This window comes from Peromyscus californicus, unplaced genomic scaffold (assembly GCF_007827085.1).
Source record: "Peromyscus californicus insignis strain IS unplaced genomic scaffold, ASM782708v3 Scaffold_9__1_contigs__length_137607984, whole genome shotgun sequence".
NCBI classification, from domain to species: domain Eukaryota; kingdom Metazoa; phylum Chordata; class Mammalia; order Rodentia; family Cricetidae; genus Peromyscus; species Peromyscus californicus.
In genome coordinates, this window is record NW_026294617.1 from 103,485,958 (window position 1) to 103,504,464 (window position 18,507).

An 18,507-nucleotide genomic window follows, 5' to 3' on the forward strand; every position below is an offset into this window, starting at 1 on the left:
TAAAGTAGATGAGATACTAACTACATCAAGACTTAGAAGCACATGAGTGTGCCTATGTGTGTCAGTGTCTAGGTTACTACGGCTAGCTCACAAAAAAATAGTCCATACATGTTAGCTTAAAAAAAAATCTTGCCAGAAGTATAAATTGGAATTGAATATCTTGGTCACACAGAAATACAGACAGTCCTTCTAGTTCACTCATCAGTTCTGGATCTGTCTTGAGTGTTCGAGTCTTTCCACTCCAGCGGTCCCATTAGGCCAGGGAAGCCCGGAGCCCCGCCTCTCCGTACTCTAATCCCCAACAGGACTTTCCTTATAAGTTTGAAATTTTAAACTCAGACTTGCTACTCCCAATTCTAAACATACCTTCTAAATCTCAGCATCTCTCCCCTAAGCAACCAGAATAAGCAACGGCCTGTGAGCGTTGGCAAAATTAGCTGCATGAAATAGCATTCTGTCTTCCAGGCTCGGCTTCCGTTTCATCAAATTTGCCTGAGAATTCTACCGGAACTGTAGTAACAGGCGGGGAATTAAAAGGAACAGCTAAACGAAACTTAGAATTATGACTTCGCCATTAATTGGGTCTAACAGGTTGTATGCCAGTCTGCAGTAGGTGTTCAGTGAGCAAGTGTTGAAACAAATAGGGAAAAATATGAGAAAAAAGAAAAAGTATCTCAAGGAGTGTTGGCATGGACTGTCTCTTCCCGTAGAGATCCCGCCTCTGAGCAGTGTTTTAAAAGGGCTACAGTTGCCGGACGGTGGTGGCGCACACCTTTAATCCAAGCACTCGGGAGGCAGAGGCAGGTGGATCTCTGTGAGTTCGAGGCCAGCCTGGTCTACAGAGCGAGATCCAGGAAAGGCGCAAAGCTACACAGAGAAACCCTGTCTCGAAAAACCAAAATAAAATAAAATAAAAGGCTACAGTTACAGTAAAAATATGTTTTCTCAAAGAGAACAAGCCTCTATCGTGGGAAGGAGAGAGATGAAAGAAAAAAAGAGAGAAGTGAAATGAGAGAAAGCGAGAGGGAGAGGGAAGGAAGGGAGAAGACCCCAAGATACTAGACAGGAAGCAATGTTTGCTGCAAAAATGCTCAGCTGACAGAGTGCTGGGAAGTTGATCCAACGCTCTGTGAACCTGGCTTGGAGGAATCTTATCATCTGGGGAAGAGGCGGCAGGAGGATCAGAAGTTCAGAGTCATCCTCAGGTACACAGGGAGTTCCAGGTCAGCACATGAAACTGTCTCAAAACTATACACACAGATGTGCTTCCGGTCTTGAGGGTGTAACTCTCTCTCTCTCTCTCTCTCTCTCTCTCTCTCTCTCTCTCTCTCTCTCTCTCTCTCTCTCTCTCTCTCTCTCTCTCTCTCTCTCTCTCTCTCTCTCCATTCTTGGCGGGGAAAAGTCCTGGAAGTTTCAAGAGAGGAAAAAAAGGCTACACTCTTAACATTTTCACTTAGGAAGAGAGTAAGGAGGAAATCGGACTGGAAAGTTCAACTGTTGGTAGAAAAAGTATTTCTTTAAAGGTTGTAGCTGTGACTGTCAGAGAAAAATAAAGAGAAAAGAAATGGCAAAGTCAAGGAAGGATAAAAAAGGAGGAGGCGTGCAATGAAGAAAAACCAGCCCGAGAGTGTGCTATGCCATCTGTTGATTCTCCTCTCCTTGCCCTGGTTCCAGTAGCTTCCAAAGTTTCCAGATGAGTAAGGGGACTTTCCATTCGCAGACCCACAGAAAGACGACTTGCACAGGGATGTCCCAATGGGGACCCCTGGGAGCCGCCCTGCAGCGAAGCCGCCCTTCCCGGGTCTATCCTTCTTGGAGCAGAAAGGAGGGCGGAGAGCCAGCGCCTCCCCTGACTGGGCCCGCCCTCAGCCAGCAAGCATGGATCTCCGGCTGGGGCTGCCTGGCGAGTAGAGGGAGAAGGCACAGAGAGCCAGAACTAAGTCAGCCACCCAAGCTCACGCAGGGGCAGCTGCAGCACCCGCAGGGGACGCGTGTGCTGGCGGTCACCGGCCAGGACCCGGTGAGTGTTCGCAAGCGCTGCGGGGCAGAGACGGAATTACCTAAGACGTGGGAAGGCCAGCTCTAGGGCAGGATCCTTTCTCACTTGGCCTCCTGGAGAGGGGTCAGGGAGACTGACTCACCCACAGGGGAAGATGGGGAAATAGCCCCGAAAAAGTGCGGAAGGCAGCCAGCCAGAAGCAGGTCCCCTAGGCTCAGCCTGTCATCCATCCAGAAGCAGGGAGTCGCTCAGAGCAACTTGGCAAGGCTTCCCGGGTGCCGGGGCCGCTGAACTGATGCCAGTCCCACCACCTCTGGTGCCTGCCTGCACATGGGCACAGTCCTACTCCCCGACAAAGCAGAGGACTATGTGAACCCCAAAGTCACTGTCCTGTGCAGCTATCAGTTCCTCTCAGTTCTCCTTCGTGAGAACTTTTGGGCGAAGACACTAACTTTTTTTTGTGGAAGCTGCTGGGCGGTGCTAGGAGAGAAAAAGCGCACACTGATGGAGAAGACCTGCGCCCTTCTAGTTTTTCCAGCATCCACCGGTTAAACCATCACCTCCAGAGGACTGAAGTTGTGATAGCTGGGAGGGGAGCAGGATTCCGTTGCAGCCTTCAGCTGGCTTTACCCCTCCGCATGCATGAGTGTGCCAGCAGCAGCAAAGGGGGCAGGGTTCCGTGTGTGGAGTCTCTGCTGGGACCTGAGTGAATGGCCCCCAGGGACAGCGCGGAGCCTCTGCCTCCGCCACCTCCTCAGGGCTGGGTGTGGCCTGGAAAGATAGTGGTGATGGGTGCCCTGACAGGCTTCTGGGTCCTCAGCCTGCTCACCTACGGCTACCTGTGCTGGGGCCAGGGTTTAGAAGAAAAGGGGACCCTGAGAACTGAAGATGGAGAGAGATCTGAACCAGGCTCCACGGCCACCTCCCAGCCCCATCTCATTTTCATCTTAGCTGATGATCAGGGATTTAGAGATGTGGGTTACCACGGATCTGAGATAAAGACGCCCACTCTGGACAAACTCGCAGCCGAAGGAGTTAAACTGGAGAACTACTATGTCCAGCCTATTTGCACACCGTCCAGGAGCCAGTTTATTACCGGAAAGTAAGTGTTGCCACTTCTATTTATTATTTGGAAACATCTTAAGCCTTTATTTAAAACTGCTTTCTCATTCAAGGGAGGAACAGAAAGCACGGAAGGCGGGGCGGGGCGGGGGGGATCCAATGAATGAAAAAATGAATGGACGAATGTGTACAGTCCCTCGATGTTAGTGTTAATAGCCAGGTCCTACTCTCCTCCCGTTTCTTCCCCTGACAGCCAGCTACGAGCTTTTGAATGGTGTCAGGGTTTTCACATTCATCCACCAACCAGAGAATTCCATGTTTGCTGCCTCCAAATCTGTTTCCATTCTCAAGCATGTTCACATTTTGTTCCAAGTATCAGAACAGAAATCACAGAGCAAGGTGTCATTTACAACTCTTAATTTGTAACAAAATCTCGAACTGCATGACCCAAACCCCCAGGTCATCACAGATAGAACAGAGGCCACAGAAGCAGAGAAAAGGTGACGTAGAACGTGATGAGGGTGGAATAGGACTCTGTCAGGATCTTTGGCAGATGCTTTTCTATTATGATGTTATATCTAACTGCCAAGGCAGTTCTCAAGATGCAGTGGAGTTCAGTGGAATTTGCTGCTGCTTCTCCCAACTGAGGAAGGAGTCTGAGTAAGTGTTGTAGCTCATAGGATTGAGAAACATTTTTAATGCTGTCATCAGTCTGCTAAATAGCTACTCTTGTTAAGGTGTTCGTACATTTTCCTGTTTTTACTTTGTCAGGCTATACATGATCATAATTTGTTTTCATGGTGCAAATTCAGTTTGGAAGTCAGGTAAAGCAAGAGGGTCAAGGGTCAAGCTTCTCCTAAACAATTCGTGGCTTCAATCTAGACGTATTGTGATTTTGGTTTCAGGACAGAGAACCCTTGCTTCAAGTGAAGTTGTTCTTGGAATTAGATCCCATAAGAGTAGCCAGTAACCAGTCTGGAAAAATTAAGACTACAGTGTTTTGTAGGAATCTCTGTCTTGCAAAGACTTTTGCTTACAGCATAATTTCCACTGCTTAGCAAACTGTCAAAATTTACCATCACTACCAGAAAATTTTTTTTCATCCTTAGCAAGAAGAGATAGAGAGCAGGGCATGGTGGCACACATATTTAATCCCAGCATTCAGGAATCAGAGGCAGGCAGACCTCTGTGAGTTCGATGTCAGTCTAGTCTACATAGTGAGTTCCTGGTCAATCGGAGTTACAAAGTGAGATCCTACCTCAAAAGTTAAAAAAAAGAAAAGAAAAGAAAGAAAGAAAAATAAAAAGAAACACACACAACCAAACCCAGAAAATAAAAGAAGAGGAGGAGGAGAAAAGTCTTAGTGTCCTTCAGAGTCACTTTCAATGTTAGCCATTGCATCATAAAGTCAAGAGCATTGGATATTTATAAAGGAGCAATTGCTGGCTAGAAAACAAGCCATCTGGTGGCCTAGGATTAAGTTCTTCATCTCTCTTCCCAACCATCCTTAACCTCGGCTCATGAAATGAACATGTCAGAAAGACACTTCAACTGATTTACAGAATTTAAATTTGCAAGGAGAGCCAACAGTAGTTGAAAAAAATATGAAACTGGATTAGATGAACTTACTTTACACAATAAAGTATGTTCAGGGCTTTTTGCTGAATAAGGACATTTGGTCCTAAACATCTTATACTGATAAAAATCTATTCTACCTTTATCAATACCTTGAAGTTTACCTAATAAGACTGGAGAAAATAAAGATGGAAATAACTCCTGTTTGTTTGTTTTTTTTTCCCTTACCCAAAGGCTGACTCAGCATTGTCGGGCAATCACTCATCCAATGGGAAGATGTTGCTTCCCACTAAAATTTTATGTCTGGTGCAATAAGTTGCATAATTGTTTTACAGACCAGAAAAGTTCAAATAGCTTCTATGATTTGATACAGATTTCTACTTGAGTTAAGCAGTTGGAGATGTCTCACTTGAAGTTTTCCCTGGGACTTTCCTATAAATGAATACAGATGTGAGAAAGTGGTTATGGGAGTCTAGTTCCAGGCTTAATATGAATACCTCAGGCCCAGAGAATATGGTACTTATCCTGTCTCTGAGAACATGTATGTGCTTTCTGCATCCTCTAAAGAAAAAAGGAAGGAAGCAATAACAGTCCCTGTGGGATGGATTATTTCAAGAGGGAAATAGGTTATGTGAAATGTGAGAGGAGTCAAATATCTTTATACGACTTGGGAAGAGTCTCATGACTGAAGCTGAATTAACATTTAATACCATTCGCACAACGACACTTCTTTTTATATTTTTGGTGAATCAAAATGTGAAATTCTTTTATGCTACACAGATTGCAACAAATTCTTTTTATAATTTATATTATACTATTCTGGCAACACTGAATATCAGTCACCATGAGAAAGCAGTCTTTACATGCAGACTGCTACTTGCAAACTGTGAGGAACAATTGGGGAAACCTGATCTCTAGGTGGTAGCTTTCAAACTCAAGAGTGCAGAATGAATCACCTCAAATGCCAGTCAAATTACAAATCTCTGGACCTACCCACCATTCGGCAGCGATGGGGTGTGTCCAGAAATCACTAATAATTTTTATGGGCATGTCCTGTTATTCTGATGATGATGCTGTTTATGGCTAATTGAAAGCATCTGGATTAAATGCAAGCATCTATGGAGCTATCACTGTTACACATATTATCTCATTTAATTCCCACAACAGTTCTGTAATATAGCTGCTACTGTTATTCCTTTTTTATATAGATTTGCTAAGAGTCAAAGAAGGGTAATGATGCAGTGTGGTCAAAGGATGTTCATAGTTAGTCTGATGACATAAAGGCTAATTGAGAGAGTGACTGCCTGTGTTCAATCAATTTAAAGATAACTTTATTATTCTTAAGGAAGTGGTAGCCCAGAAAAATAACAGCACTTCTTTAAGAAGACCATAAAGACGGCTTCTGAATTATAGGTTTGCAAACATTAGACACGCATTTTTGAAGTCCTAAAGAAAGACAGGCTATCCAAAATTGAATTTATCTCACAATAAGTCATTGCTTTTACTCTTACAGATTTCTCTATATTGTTGCCTATTGATGTAATTTGTTGTATCTCTCTGTGGGATAGTGTTCCTTTGTGTAAACATGCTGCAATGTGTTTATCCATTCTATCATCAAGAATGTTGGTAGTTTCCAACATAATATTGATACCATTATGAATATACTGCCATAAACATACTCGTTCATGCTTTGGTGAGCGTATCTTTGCATTCTTCTTGTGTATTTACCAAGAATAATTGTTTCTGTATAGGCATATGTGTGTGCAGCTTTTGTAGATACTACCCAGCAGTTCGCAAAGTGGTGCTTCTGGGCTTGAACTGTCACTGCAACTGTGTGGTAAACTCCATCTATGCCAACATTTGGTATTGTCTCTTCATTTTAGACTTTCTGGTCATTGTAAACTGGTATGCTGTCCTGATTAAAATTTGCATTTTAATAATATCTAATAATGTTGAGTGTCTTTTAGTAAGTATTTATGCAAATCCTCCTCCCATTTTCTGTTTAAGTGACTATTTATTCCTTGATGGAGTGTGATGATTATTTATGTAATCTCCTCCTTTGTCAGCTGTTTATACTGCACTAATATTCCATTCTGTGGCTTTCTTTTCCACTCTTTCAAGAATGTGTTTTTTAATGACTAGGTTTTAATTTATTATAATTCAATTTATGTTATTTTTCTTCCTGTGCTTATTGAATATAGTCTTGCTTATATCATAGCACCATAATAGGCTTTTTCTCCTAAACCTTTTATTGCTCTGTTTTTATATTTAGATCACCTGGAATTAATTTCTGATTTAGTATTAAATCAGGGTTCCAAAGTACTCACTGTCCTCTGTCTGTCTGTTTGGCCTGCCAACCTGAATTTGATCCCCAGAACCCACAAGGTAGCAGGAGAGAACTGGGTCCTGAAGGACTCCCAAGAGTTGTCCTCTGATGTCCATGAGCATGTCATGACATGGGCATGCATGCTGTGGTACATGAGTGCCTGCACACACACACACACACACACACACACACACAGAGAGAGAGAGAGAGAGAGAGAGAGAGAGAGAGAGAACTTTTAAGACCACATATTCTACATAGCATTGCAGAATCATCTTCATCAACTGATACATTTGGTCCATTTCTGGACTCCTCTGTTCTAATGATCATCCTTTTCTCCAATGGTGCCTTCTCTTAAACATAGTTGTATGATAAATATTAATGTTTTGACCAGTGGTTCTCAGCCTTCCTATTACTGTGACCTTTTAATACAGTACCTCATGTTGTGGTGATTCCCCAACCATAAATTATTTCATTGTTACTTCAACTGTAATTTTACTACTGTTATGAATTATAATGTAAATATCTGACATGCAGGATAACTGATCTACGAACCTTATAAAAGACTCATTTAAAAAGGTGTCACAATGCCACAGGTTGAGAACCGCTCGTCTAGAATGTAAGTCTTCCTAACTGTTCCTCAAAATCCTTTGGCTGTTGTTTATCACTTCACTCACTATAAAAGGAACGAAGACGGTTGTAAAGTGCAAAATTATTGGAAGATTTGATTAGGGGAATATGGAGAAGTTCACTTTGGAATCATTCCACTTTCTAAATAACGTGGAAAGTGAGATCACCCACTGAGAATTAAGATCTAGATGTCTGAAAAAGTTGGATATAAAATACTTTCTAGGGGAGTGAAAAAGTGAACTGAGCAGGGAAATGTGGTCAAAAAGCTGACAGTCCAGAAAATCCACCTGAGCATTGTGGCTTAGATTTGACAGGGTCAGTCATGGCTTTTTTTTTTTTTTTTTTTTTTTTTTATCCTGCCATAGTCGGATGCCACATGGAGAAGCACCGTGATTGCAGAGTTGAATTTAAGCAGATCAGGGATTTCCAAAATGAACACAGTGACTGATTGTGGACTTGAATGTGGAAAGAAAAAGAAGCCAGGGAGTTTATGTTCTTACATCGATGGATTGAGTTTATGGATGGGGGTTCAGTGAGTAGTTTGCTGAGTGAAAGGACTGGACAGAGTGGTTGGGGAAGTTCACAACGGGACAAAATTCCAAGTACTGCAGTGTTTACAAATGATAGAGAAGTGAGGGCTGAGGTGAGACAGAGTGAGCTCTCTGGAAGTGAGGAAGGTGAGATGTTAGGGTAGAGTGCTGGCTACCGCATTCCTGTGGACATTTAAACTATTGAAAATGATGAAAACAGTCGTGAAGGTGGCCCCGTGCTGACTGTGTCCAAGGGATAAGGGGTGGGGCTTGGAATTGGCTGAAGGACTGAGTCTGTTCTGCTCCACTGCTGCTTTTTAAGGGATTGAGTTTCTGAAGGGAAACAACAATTGCTAAGAAGTGTAATGAGGCCCCTCCTTGTTACCTAGTTTCTCTGGGGCTGTGGGTTGTAGCCTGGTTATCCTTTGCTTTACGCCTACTGCCCACTTATGAGTGAGTACATACTGTGTTTGTCTTCTCAGAGGGACACGTGGATTGCTCTGGGAAGGGCAAATAAATGAGATCTCGTGGGTAAGTGTGTGTGTGTGTGTGTGTGTGTGTGTGTGTGTGTGTGTGTGTGTGTGTGTCTGTCAAGATCATGACAGGAAAACCCACAGAGACAGCTGACCTGAGCTCACAGACTCTCTAGACCAACAGTTAGGGAGCCTGCATGGGACTGACCTAGGCCCTCTAGATGTGAGTGACACGTGTAGCTTAGTCTGTTTGTGGGGCCCCCTAGCAGTGGGACCAGGATCTGTCCCAGGAGCATGAGCTGGCTTTTTGGAACCTTTTCCCTATGGTGGGATACCTTGCTCAGCCTTGATGAAGGGAGGAGGAGCTTGGTCCTGCCTCAGTTTGATATGCCATGCTTTGTTGACTCCCATGGGAGGCCTTACCCTTTCTGAGGAGTCGGGGGGGGCAGTTAGAAAGGAGGTGAAGGGAGGGAACTGGAGGAGATGAGGAAGGGGAAACTGGTTGGTATATAAAATAAATAAAAATTAATAATAATAAAAAGACCAAAAAATGGGACAAAAAAAAGTGTAATGAGGAACTAAGTAGATGCCTATCTATTCCCGCCTCAGATTCTGTGAGAAGTGAAGTGGAGTAAAGGACCAACCCTGAGCTGAAAGTAAGGTAGGGATAGACAGTGATGAATTAGAGTGAAAAGAGGGAATGTCCAGGGCCATGCTAAGGTCATGCTAAGAGATTACTACAGAGCAAACTATAGTAACAGAGGGCTCATTGGGAAGGACTGGAGAGTAAGGATAGGGGACACTGAATAAAAGTAGAGGATAGAGATGTCTAGAGGTTAAAATCAGTGACAGCAGGTATGTTGGGGAGACTTGAGTTATGGTGAAGATTAACACAGAGCACCAAATCCATGATGAATTTTTTCCCTCCAAAGCTTTCTTAAGAGACTCTAAGAGGTTGGCTTTAACAGCAGCCTCCCTGTGCAGCTGAATAAAGTAGAGACTTCCTAGTGTCCACCATGAACCACTGTGGTCACACTGCACAGCTGTGGACTTAGCCAAGAGCTCTGGGGCTTTTGATTTGTCTCAGAGGATAGGGATCCAGAGGCCTTCTCTGAGAACTTGCCAAGGGCTCCAGAGCTACAGTGTGTCTTTGGGGGATTTATCAGCTTACAACTACACTATTGTTGGAAACCCTGAAAAAGCAACTGAATTTTAGAGTCACTCACTCTCAGCATAAAGTGACAGAGGAAGCTTAGGGGGAACAGATTTAATTAGCTCATTGTACAGCCTTGTACACACACACACACACACACACACACACACACACACACACACACACACACACTTCCCATCAACATCAAGGTCATAATGCTTCCTACTCTATCTACTTGTTTGAAAGTAGCATTCTATACACAGAGAATGTTCGATACCAGTTATTAAAAATTTACTACTTACCTCCAGAGATAGATAATGTTTAGGTACTTGTGAAAATATAAATGCTTATAGTTATCTGTCAATAAACAAGAATTCCCTTCAAGCCTTACTTCACCTTTAGAAGATGAATATAGCAAATGGAGAGTGACTTTCAAACCTCCCTTAGACAGTCTGTGAAGAGCCCAAAGCCAAGGCCATCCAGCAGACAGCTGCCAGTCCTAGCCAACTTTTGGGTTGTCTGAGAGTAGATGTGTTGGTTAGTTAGGCTAGTGGCATACATTGGTGATCAAAGTGCTGAATTTTCAATGAGCCCCCAAAGATTCATTTAAAATTAGGCACATTCATCATTTGAATATGTATCTGTTCAAGTGATATTGTTGAGTTTCTTAAAACGTTATTCCAGATGGTTGAAATGTATCTAGGAGCAGAGGGCTGAGAACTATGAATTCTAGCAAAATTCTACAGATGACTTTGATTTCATCTCGCCCTGTGGGTACTTTGCTATGATATAATTAGTTTGATGAAATGTTCTTTTAACAGTCTAGATATTAAACATTCCCAGTAGTGGTGTTTCTGTGAGGCATCTGTTTCTCCGGGTGCTCTGTTGTAATTAAAAGAAGAAGAAGGAAACCTTTCTGCCTCTCATGTTTCAGCCTTTACCCCCTCTCTCTTCAATTCATCTAATACATTTGCTTTACTAAAACATGAGACTCATAACAACAGCCCCTTCAGCATCAGCACCCTTGGTTCCCCAACGTACCAAAAATGAGAAAAGAAATTAATTTTCTCTGAGGGATTTGGTGCGCCTGTTTCTTTTCCAGCATCCTGCCTTTTAATCTTCGCACTCAATATTTGAAAATATTAATAAAATATTTAACAAATGTTCTCATTTTACGGATAGAATATTAAAATTTTAGGGGAGTTATATAAGCTGGCCAAGATCACGTTCTAAACTGTAAAGCACGTATTTAAGCTTAAACTGTATGGCTCCATCAATGTCCTCAAGGCTTTCTTCAGTACTTTCTGCCTCCCACATAAACTATAATCACACCTTAGCCCCGTCCTTAAGCAGTTTATTCAGCCTCTGTACTTTCAAACTCTCCACACCAGAGAAAGGGATGGATGGCACAGGGTTTCTAGGGCTCCTCTCATTGCTCCCCGTCTCTTTGCCTCACTTGTGGAATTCACGCCTTTTCACTGTTTGCCCAAATGCCAACCACTCCTTAGGATTCAGCAACACCACCACATTCCTCATACAGCCTCCCATGATTCCTTAGCCAGAAATAATTTATCTTAACAGGGACCTTCCACAATTCTTTCTATAACTGTCTTATTAGGCATGATTTTCCACTCCTTCCCAGCTCTTAGGAAGTCTTTTACCTCCCTTGCTGGCCCCCTGAGAAGCAAGAGTCTGATTTATAACTCCATAAATTTTACAGCACCCAGGCCAGGGCTCTGTATTCCTACGCGTTAAGTAAACACGTGAAGAATGAGAGAAAGAATAGTTGAATAAACAATTATTTATTTCCGTCAGGTAGGAAATGTGATCAAGAAAAAAAAATGGCCCAGAATTTTTTTATTGAAATGGATTTTTTAATAAAATATATTCTGATTACTGTTTCCCCTCCCCCATTTCCTCCCAGATCCTCTCCAACTCCCCCATCCACCCAAATCCACACTCATTAAAATAATGATGAGAAATAAATAATAATATAAATAATAGTAATAATAGATTTAAAAAAATAGAATGGGGCAAAACAAACAGAAGAAAGGGAGCCAAAGGAAAGCTCAGGGAACACGTATAGACGCAGAGATGCACATATTTGCACACACAGAGATCTCATAGAAACACAAAACTGGAAACCATACTATGCACCCAAAGGACCTGAAAAGGAAAAGGAAAAACAAACACACAAACCTGACAAAGAACCTCCAAAAACGCCCCTGCATGAGGTATGCCCTTAAGTGTGGTTTGTATACGCAGTGAGATTCCACTGGAGAAAAACTAATTTTTCATTTGCAAATGGTTATCAGTTGTAGATAGCTTTTGTGTTAGGGATGTGGGCTTGTGTACACGTTCACTCTCAGTGCTGGGACCTCATCCATCAGGCCCAGACCTGTGCAGGCCCTGTGCATGCTGCCACAGACTCTGTGAGTCCATATGTAACCCAGTCCTGCTGTATTTAGAAGGTCTCACTTGCTTGTGTCCTTCATCCCATCCGGCTCTAACAATTTTTTTTGCCTCCTATTCCCAGGGTCCCATGAACCCTCGAGGGGAGGGAATTGATGGAGACATGCCATTTTAGGCCTGAATATTCAAAGGTCTCTCACTCTCTGCACATTGTCTGGCTGTAGGTTTCTGTCTTAGTTCATATCTACTGCATAAGGAAGCTTCTCTAATGATAGCTGAAAAGACACTGATCTATGGATAAAATAGAACGTTGTTAGGAGTCATTTTATTGCTATCTTCCTTTGGTAAAACAGTAGAATTTGGTTTTCCCCTTGATCCCTGGGATACATAGTCTCAGATTTTTAACCACCTGTGCAGTGTTGGGGATGGGCTCTACCTCACACAGTGGGCCTCAAACACAATGAAATATTGGTTGGTTAGTTTCACAAGCTTAGTGCCACTATTATACTAGTGCATCCTGCACATGGGTCACCATTGTAGATAGAAGAGTTTGTAGCTGGTTTGGTGCTTATATTTCTACTTTGGTAGTGTGCAGAGTACCTTGCAGTACCGTAAACACTAGACCACTGGGGTAAAGACTCTAGGTAGGCACCAATTTGACTCCATGTTCAGTGAGCTGTATAGATGTTGTCTTCAGCAACAAGGCCTTACCAGCAGTTTGTGGTAAGCAACCAATAGCCTGGGTTGTTTATGGTTTCTATGGTACTCCTTTGGCCAGCAATTTGACTAAAAATAATCCATTCCCAGAAGTGGAATTAGGTGATGAGAGATATCCAGTTGGGGCTCGGTCTCCCCATTCTTTAGCAATTCTATTTAGATCACCTCTGTACACGTATGTATTTTAGGAAGCTTCTGCTCTATTAGGTTTCTGTATGACTCCTCAAATGGCCCTTAGTTTTAGCTGTCCCTGTCCATATTCTCCCCCTTACCATTTGATCCTCCCATTCCAGACCCCCATCTCCATACATCCATGACAACTCTATTCTCCTTCCTATGGTGATCCAACTCTCCCCCTAGTCCTTTACTCTATTCCTGATCTTTGTGGTTATATGGATTGTGGCTTGCTTATCCAAGGTTTAACAGCTAACATTCACATATAAGCAGATACTTAGCACATGTGTCTTTTGGGATTGACTTACCTCATTCAGGATTTTTTTTCCTAATTCCATTCATTTATTGGCAAATTTCATTTTTATAAGAACTGAGTAAATTTAGCACATTTTCTTTGTCCATTTATCCACTTGAAAGGCATCTAGTCTGTTTCTGGCTGCTATGAATAGAGCAGCAGTGAACATGATTAAACAAGTGTCTCTATAGTAGGATATACAGTCATTTGGGTATACGCCTAGGAGTGATACAGCTGAATCTTGAGATAGATCTATTCTCTATTTCCTGAGAAATTGCCACACTGATTTCCAGAGTGACCATACAAGTTGGCACTCTCACCAGCAATGGATGAGTGTTCCCCTTGCTCCATATCTTCTCTAGCATGAGTTGTCACTTTTTTTGTTGACCTTGGCCATTGTGACTGGTGTAAAATGAAATAACAAGGTAGTTTTGATTTGCATTTCCCTGTTGACTAAGGATGTTGAACATTTCCTAAAGTGCTTCTCAGCCATTCCACTTTCTAGGATTCTCTCTTTAGATGTGTACCCCATTTTAATTGGGTTGTTTTCTTTATGGCCAATTATTTTTAGTTCTTCATATATTTTGGATATTAGCTCTATGATAGATGTGTAATTTGTGAAAATATTTTCCCATTCTGTAGCCTATTGCTTTGTGTGAATGGAAGTATCCTTTGTTATACAGAAGCTTTTCAGTTTCAGGAGGCACCATTCATTTATTAAGTTTCTCTTAGTGTCGGTGCTAATAATGTTCTGTACAGAAACCTATTCCTGTGACAATGAGTTCAAGGTTGTTCCACACTTTTTCTTCTCTCAGATCTAGTGTTTCTGGCCTTATATTGATGTCATTGATTCATTTGGATTTGAGTTTTGTACAGGATGATAAGTATGGATTTACTTGGGTTCTTCTACATGCAGCCATTCAGTTTGACCAGGATCATTTGTTGAAGATGCTTGTCTTTTTTCCAGAGTGTATTTCTGTCCTCCTTATCAAACTCAGGCATCCATAAGTGTATGAATTTATATCTGGGACCTCAATTCAATTCCATTGATCAACAAATCGTTTTTTATGCCAAAACTATGCTGTTTTTATTACTATAGCTTTGTAGTACAATTCAAAGTTGAGAATGGTGATACCCCTAGCAGTTCTTTTATGAATCATGATTGTTTTATCTATCCTAGGTTTTCTTGTGTTTCCATATAAAGCTGAAAATTTTTCTTTCAAGATCTGTGGAAAACTGTGTTGGAATTTTTATGGGGATTGTACTGAATCTGTAGATTACTCTTGATAAAAATGATGGCCCAGAGTTTATAGTAACAAAATCTGAATTGCAGTCTGATTCAACAAAATCAAGACTGTAATCTTTGTTGTGCCCAGATCGCGACCCCCAGAGAGACCACCAAAGAAGAGCATGCCAGAATGCAAAAGCAAGGTTTAATTCTGGATATACAATACAAGCCTAGGCAGGGACTTCATCCAATACATCCAACATAGTGGAGGCTGGAGGAAGTGCCTACTTCTCTGTAAGCTCAGTTTTTAAAGGGAAAAAATCACAAGGTTACATCATTTAGGGGTGCTAGTACGGGTACAATTCTGATTAGCTCGCTTCAAGGGGCTTTCTAGAAATCATGGCTTAATCTTACTTCTAAGGGGGTGGTTGCCTGCCACCATTGCTGTCATTGGCTGTCCTCAGGTGGGGACATTTTTATGGTCAGTTACCCTGGAAACCAGGGAGAGGACATTCCATAGTCTGGCAGGCATTACCTCGTGACTACCTTGTGACTCTATACTTTTACACTTCCTGGTTTCTGGAATCTGAACTGACTGGTTTCAGTAACTAATGGCCTATTCCTAAAAGGAGAAATCTTAGGCCTTAATTTTTGGGTGAAAGCATTTTGGTCTTATTTCTAAGATGGCTCATTTTGGTCTCACAGTCTTGAATATGCCATTTAATCTTTCTTAAATATAGTTTTCATTGGTAGACTAGGAATTGTTTCACTACTTTTCCAGCCTCAAAGTTAATTCCACTGACCAGCTAATGTAACTTGTGAGATACTTTGAGGACTTTTGTTAACATGTCATATGATGAAGTGAAGTTCCCTTTACACATAGAGTATTTCCACGACTTTAATCCTGCCCTGATCCTAGCTATCTGTTCTTTATAAAAGTTTTCCATGGTAACCAACCATATACATACAATCAACAAAAACAGACTCCACAGAGTGTGCTTATATAACGATGCACACATATTCATGCACATATATGTACATGTATGTAACAATAATAATCAAAAAGGGATGTTATAAATCTATTAATCTGAGAGTTGAGGCATGGAATGAGTTGAAAGGGTGAACTTTGGAAAGGCTGAGTGGGGAAGAAGGGGAAGGGAGAAAGTGATGTGCTTCTATTTTAATTAAAAATGTGTTCTTTAATAAGCTTTCCATTAATGTATTATCTTGCTTTTCCAGTTTCAGGATCAACAAGCCATTTTAAAATTAAACTATGTATGCTTTTATTTTTGTGTATTTTGTCTGCCCTTTGTTTCCATGTAACATTAGTTCTGAGGTGTCCACAAAGGTGGTAGGGGTAGGATGTTTTTAGCTTCTGCACTTGCAGTTTGTATCAGTTATTGGTTGGTAAGAAAGGCAAAACCTGCTGGAAACCTGCTAAGTGTGTGATAAGAGAAATATTTGAACAATAGTATTATAAACATGAAGCTAGGTGAGAATTGAAAACGGGTAATGGAAAAGATAGTGATGTCTTCAACTTTATTCAGTCATTGATTTTAGAACATTTTTTGACTAAATGTAATAGATATGTGTATACATACATACATATATATTCACACACACACACACATATATATATATCTATATCTCTATATATATAGATATATATACATACATATACTCTATTCAGTTCTGAACACCCTCTTGCTTTATAGTTGACACTTAATAGGTGTACCAAAATTAGTTCTTAAATTAACACATAAATCTAGATTTCTTGGAAACAGAATGCCACATGCTCAGTGGCCACTATTTCAATAACTTCCTAAAAGACCTGTAGTGCTTACAGCACCGGAATCCATCTCTACAAAGAACTGGAGTAAAATTCCCACAACACAGCACAAGTCTTACCAGCTAACACTTCAGCAGTTCCCACTCCCTGGAGGCTGCAATCCAGTTCCTAAGCGCATCTGAGGACCTACAAAATATGAATCAACACTGCCCCCATTTATCCACTCAGAGTCATCACTGCCAAGGTTCCAGCACTTTCTAACAGGGCTGTGTGCCCTTCCCCAGCTTTCTTCCTTGTAGGAATATGCTTCATTCTCCCCTGGGAAAATTCCACTTTCATCTCCTTTCCCAGTTTTCTGACTATTTTCTCACCCTACACCAGGCACGAAGGAGCTGAGTGCATCATTTTCACTCCTGAAGTGACGATTGCATTTCAACTATTGTAATATATTGCAAATATGAACCCCTTTCCTCCTAATCCCCAAAATATGCAACAATACATTAAATGATAAAATCTGTAAATATCAACTACAAATAAAGTCTTAGGTGTTATGTACCTATAATTCCAGTTATCTAGTTACAGAGCAGGAGAATTATAACTTCTAAGCCAGCCTGGCCTCTATGGTGGAACCCTCTCTCCAAATAAACACAAGCACATACATATGGAGAGTTTTAGTTTTAACCCAATTTTGGAGTTGATTTAATTAGGACAAATAGAAGCAAATATTTCTGAAATCTCAAGTGTAGAACCTTTACCTGAAATCATGACCACACTGGCTTCTCTTTTCTGTCATGTGTCCTAATCTTTAGAACTACCATTTCTTTTTTCTTTTTTTTTTTTTTTTTTTTTGGTTTTTTGAGACAGGGTTTCTCTGTGTAGTTTTGTGCCTTTCTTGGATCTCACTCTGTAGACCAAGCTGGCCTCGAACTCACAAAGTTCCGCCTGCCTCTGTCTCCCAAGTGCTGGGATTAAAGGCATGCGCCACAATCACCCGGCTAGAACCACCATTTCTAATTCTTTAAAAGATTTGTGTGTGTGTGTGTGTGTGTGTGTGTGTGTGTGTGTGTGTGTGTGTGTACGTACGTGCATGTGTGTTACATGTATTCAGGTGCCAATCAAGGCCAGAATAGGGTGTTTGATCTCCTGGAGTTGGAGTTATAGGTGGTTGTAAGCTGCTCAATGTGCTTATTAGGGACAAAAATCAGCTCCTCTAAGAGAGCAGTAAGTGCTCTTGACTGCTGAGTCATCTCTTCAGCCCCCATTCTTAAATTTCGTTATTACTTTTGTCTTAGTTTGGGTTTCTGTTGCTGTGGAGAGACGCTATGACTGTGGCAACTCCTATAAAGGAAAATATATAATTGGGACTGGTTTACATTTTAAGATGTTTAGTCCATTGTCATCATGGTATGAAGCATGGCAGACATGGTACTGGAGAAGGAGCTGCGAGTTCTGCATCTTGATTCATAGGCATCAGAAGGAAAGACTGAGTGCCACACTGGGTGTAGCTTGAGCATATGAGATTTCAAAGCCCACCTCCACAGTGACACACTTCCTCCAACAAGGCCACACCTATGCCAACAAGGTCACACACCTCCTAAAAGTGCCACTCCCTCTGGGCCAAGCGTTCGAACACATGAGTGTGTGGGGACCAAACCACCCCATCTGTCGATATACTTTCATTGTAAAAAATCATCAGTCACAGTAAGCCATCAGTTTCATATTGCTAACAGCAAATTTACAAACTACTGGTATTACTAGTAAGCAATGTTCTGTCTTCCTTCCCATCTGCACCAGTTTATCAAGCAAAGACATGAGACATTACCTCTATCTCCCTTTCATAATTAATATTTATATTCTCAAAATCTTTTCTATCAACATTTAGGTAAGCTCAAGTTTCTTCTATCTAAAACAAACCAAAGTTCTGTAAATACTTTACTCAAATTCTATGCTGTCTTACCTAAGGAAAAATAGTGAGTCATCTGTTCTGGCTAACCCATTCCATTAATAACCTATGTTATAATAATTTATGCTGTAAATCTGATAGTATATCTATACTGGTATAATATTAACTAATATAACTATTCTATACTCTATTATTTTAATATAGATCCTCCAATAGATGTATGTCAAAATGTGTGGACCTACCT

The 18,507-nt window shown here is 41.3% G+C and overlaps 1 protein-coding gene across 1 annotated transcript in view; it reads left to right on the plus strand.

Moving 5' to 3' along the window:
* The first annotated feature begins 1,955 nt into the window (after positions 1-1,955).
* Positions 1,956-18,507, plus strand: part of Arsj (arylsulfatase family member J) — a 72,030-nt gene continuing 55,478 nt past the window's right edge. Inside the window, exon 1 of the mRNA XM_052731664.1 lies at positions 1,956-3,101. Coding sequence (XP_052587624.1) covers positions 2,710-3,101 — 392 coding nt within the window. The 5' untranslated portion in view covers positions 1,956-2,709. The remainder of the gene's footprint in view (positions 3,102-18,507) is intronic.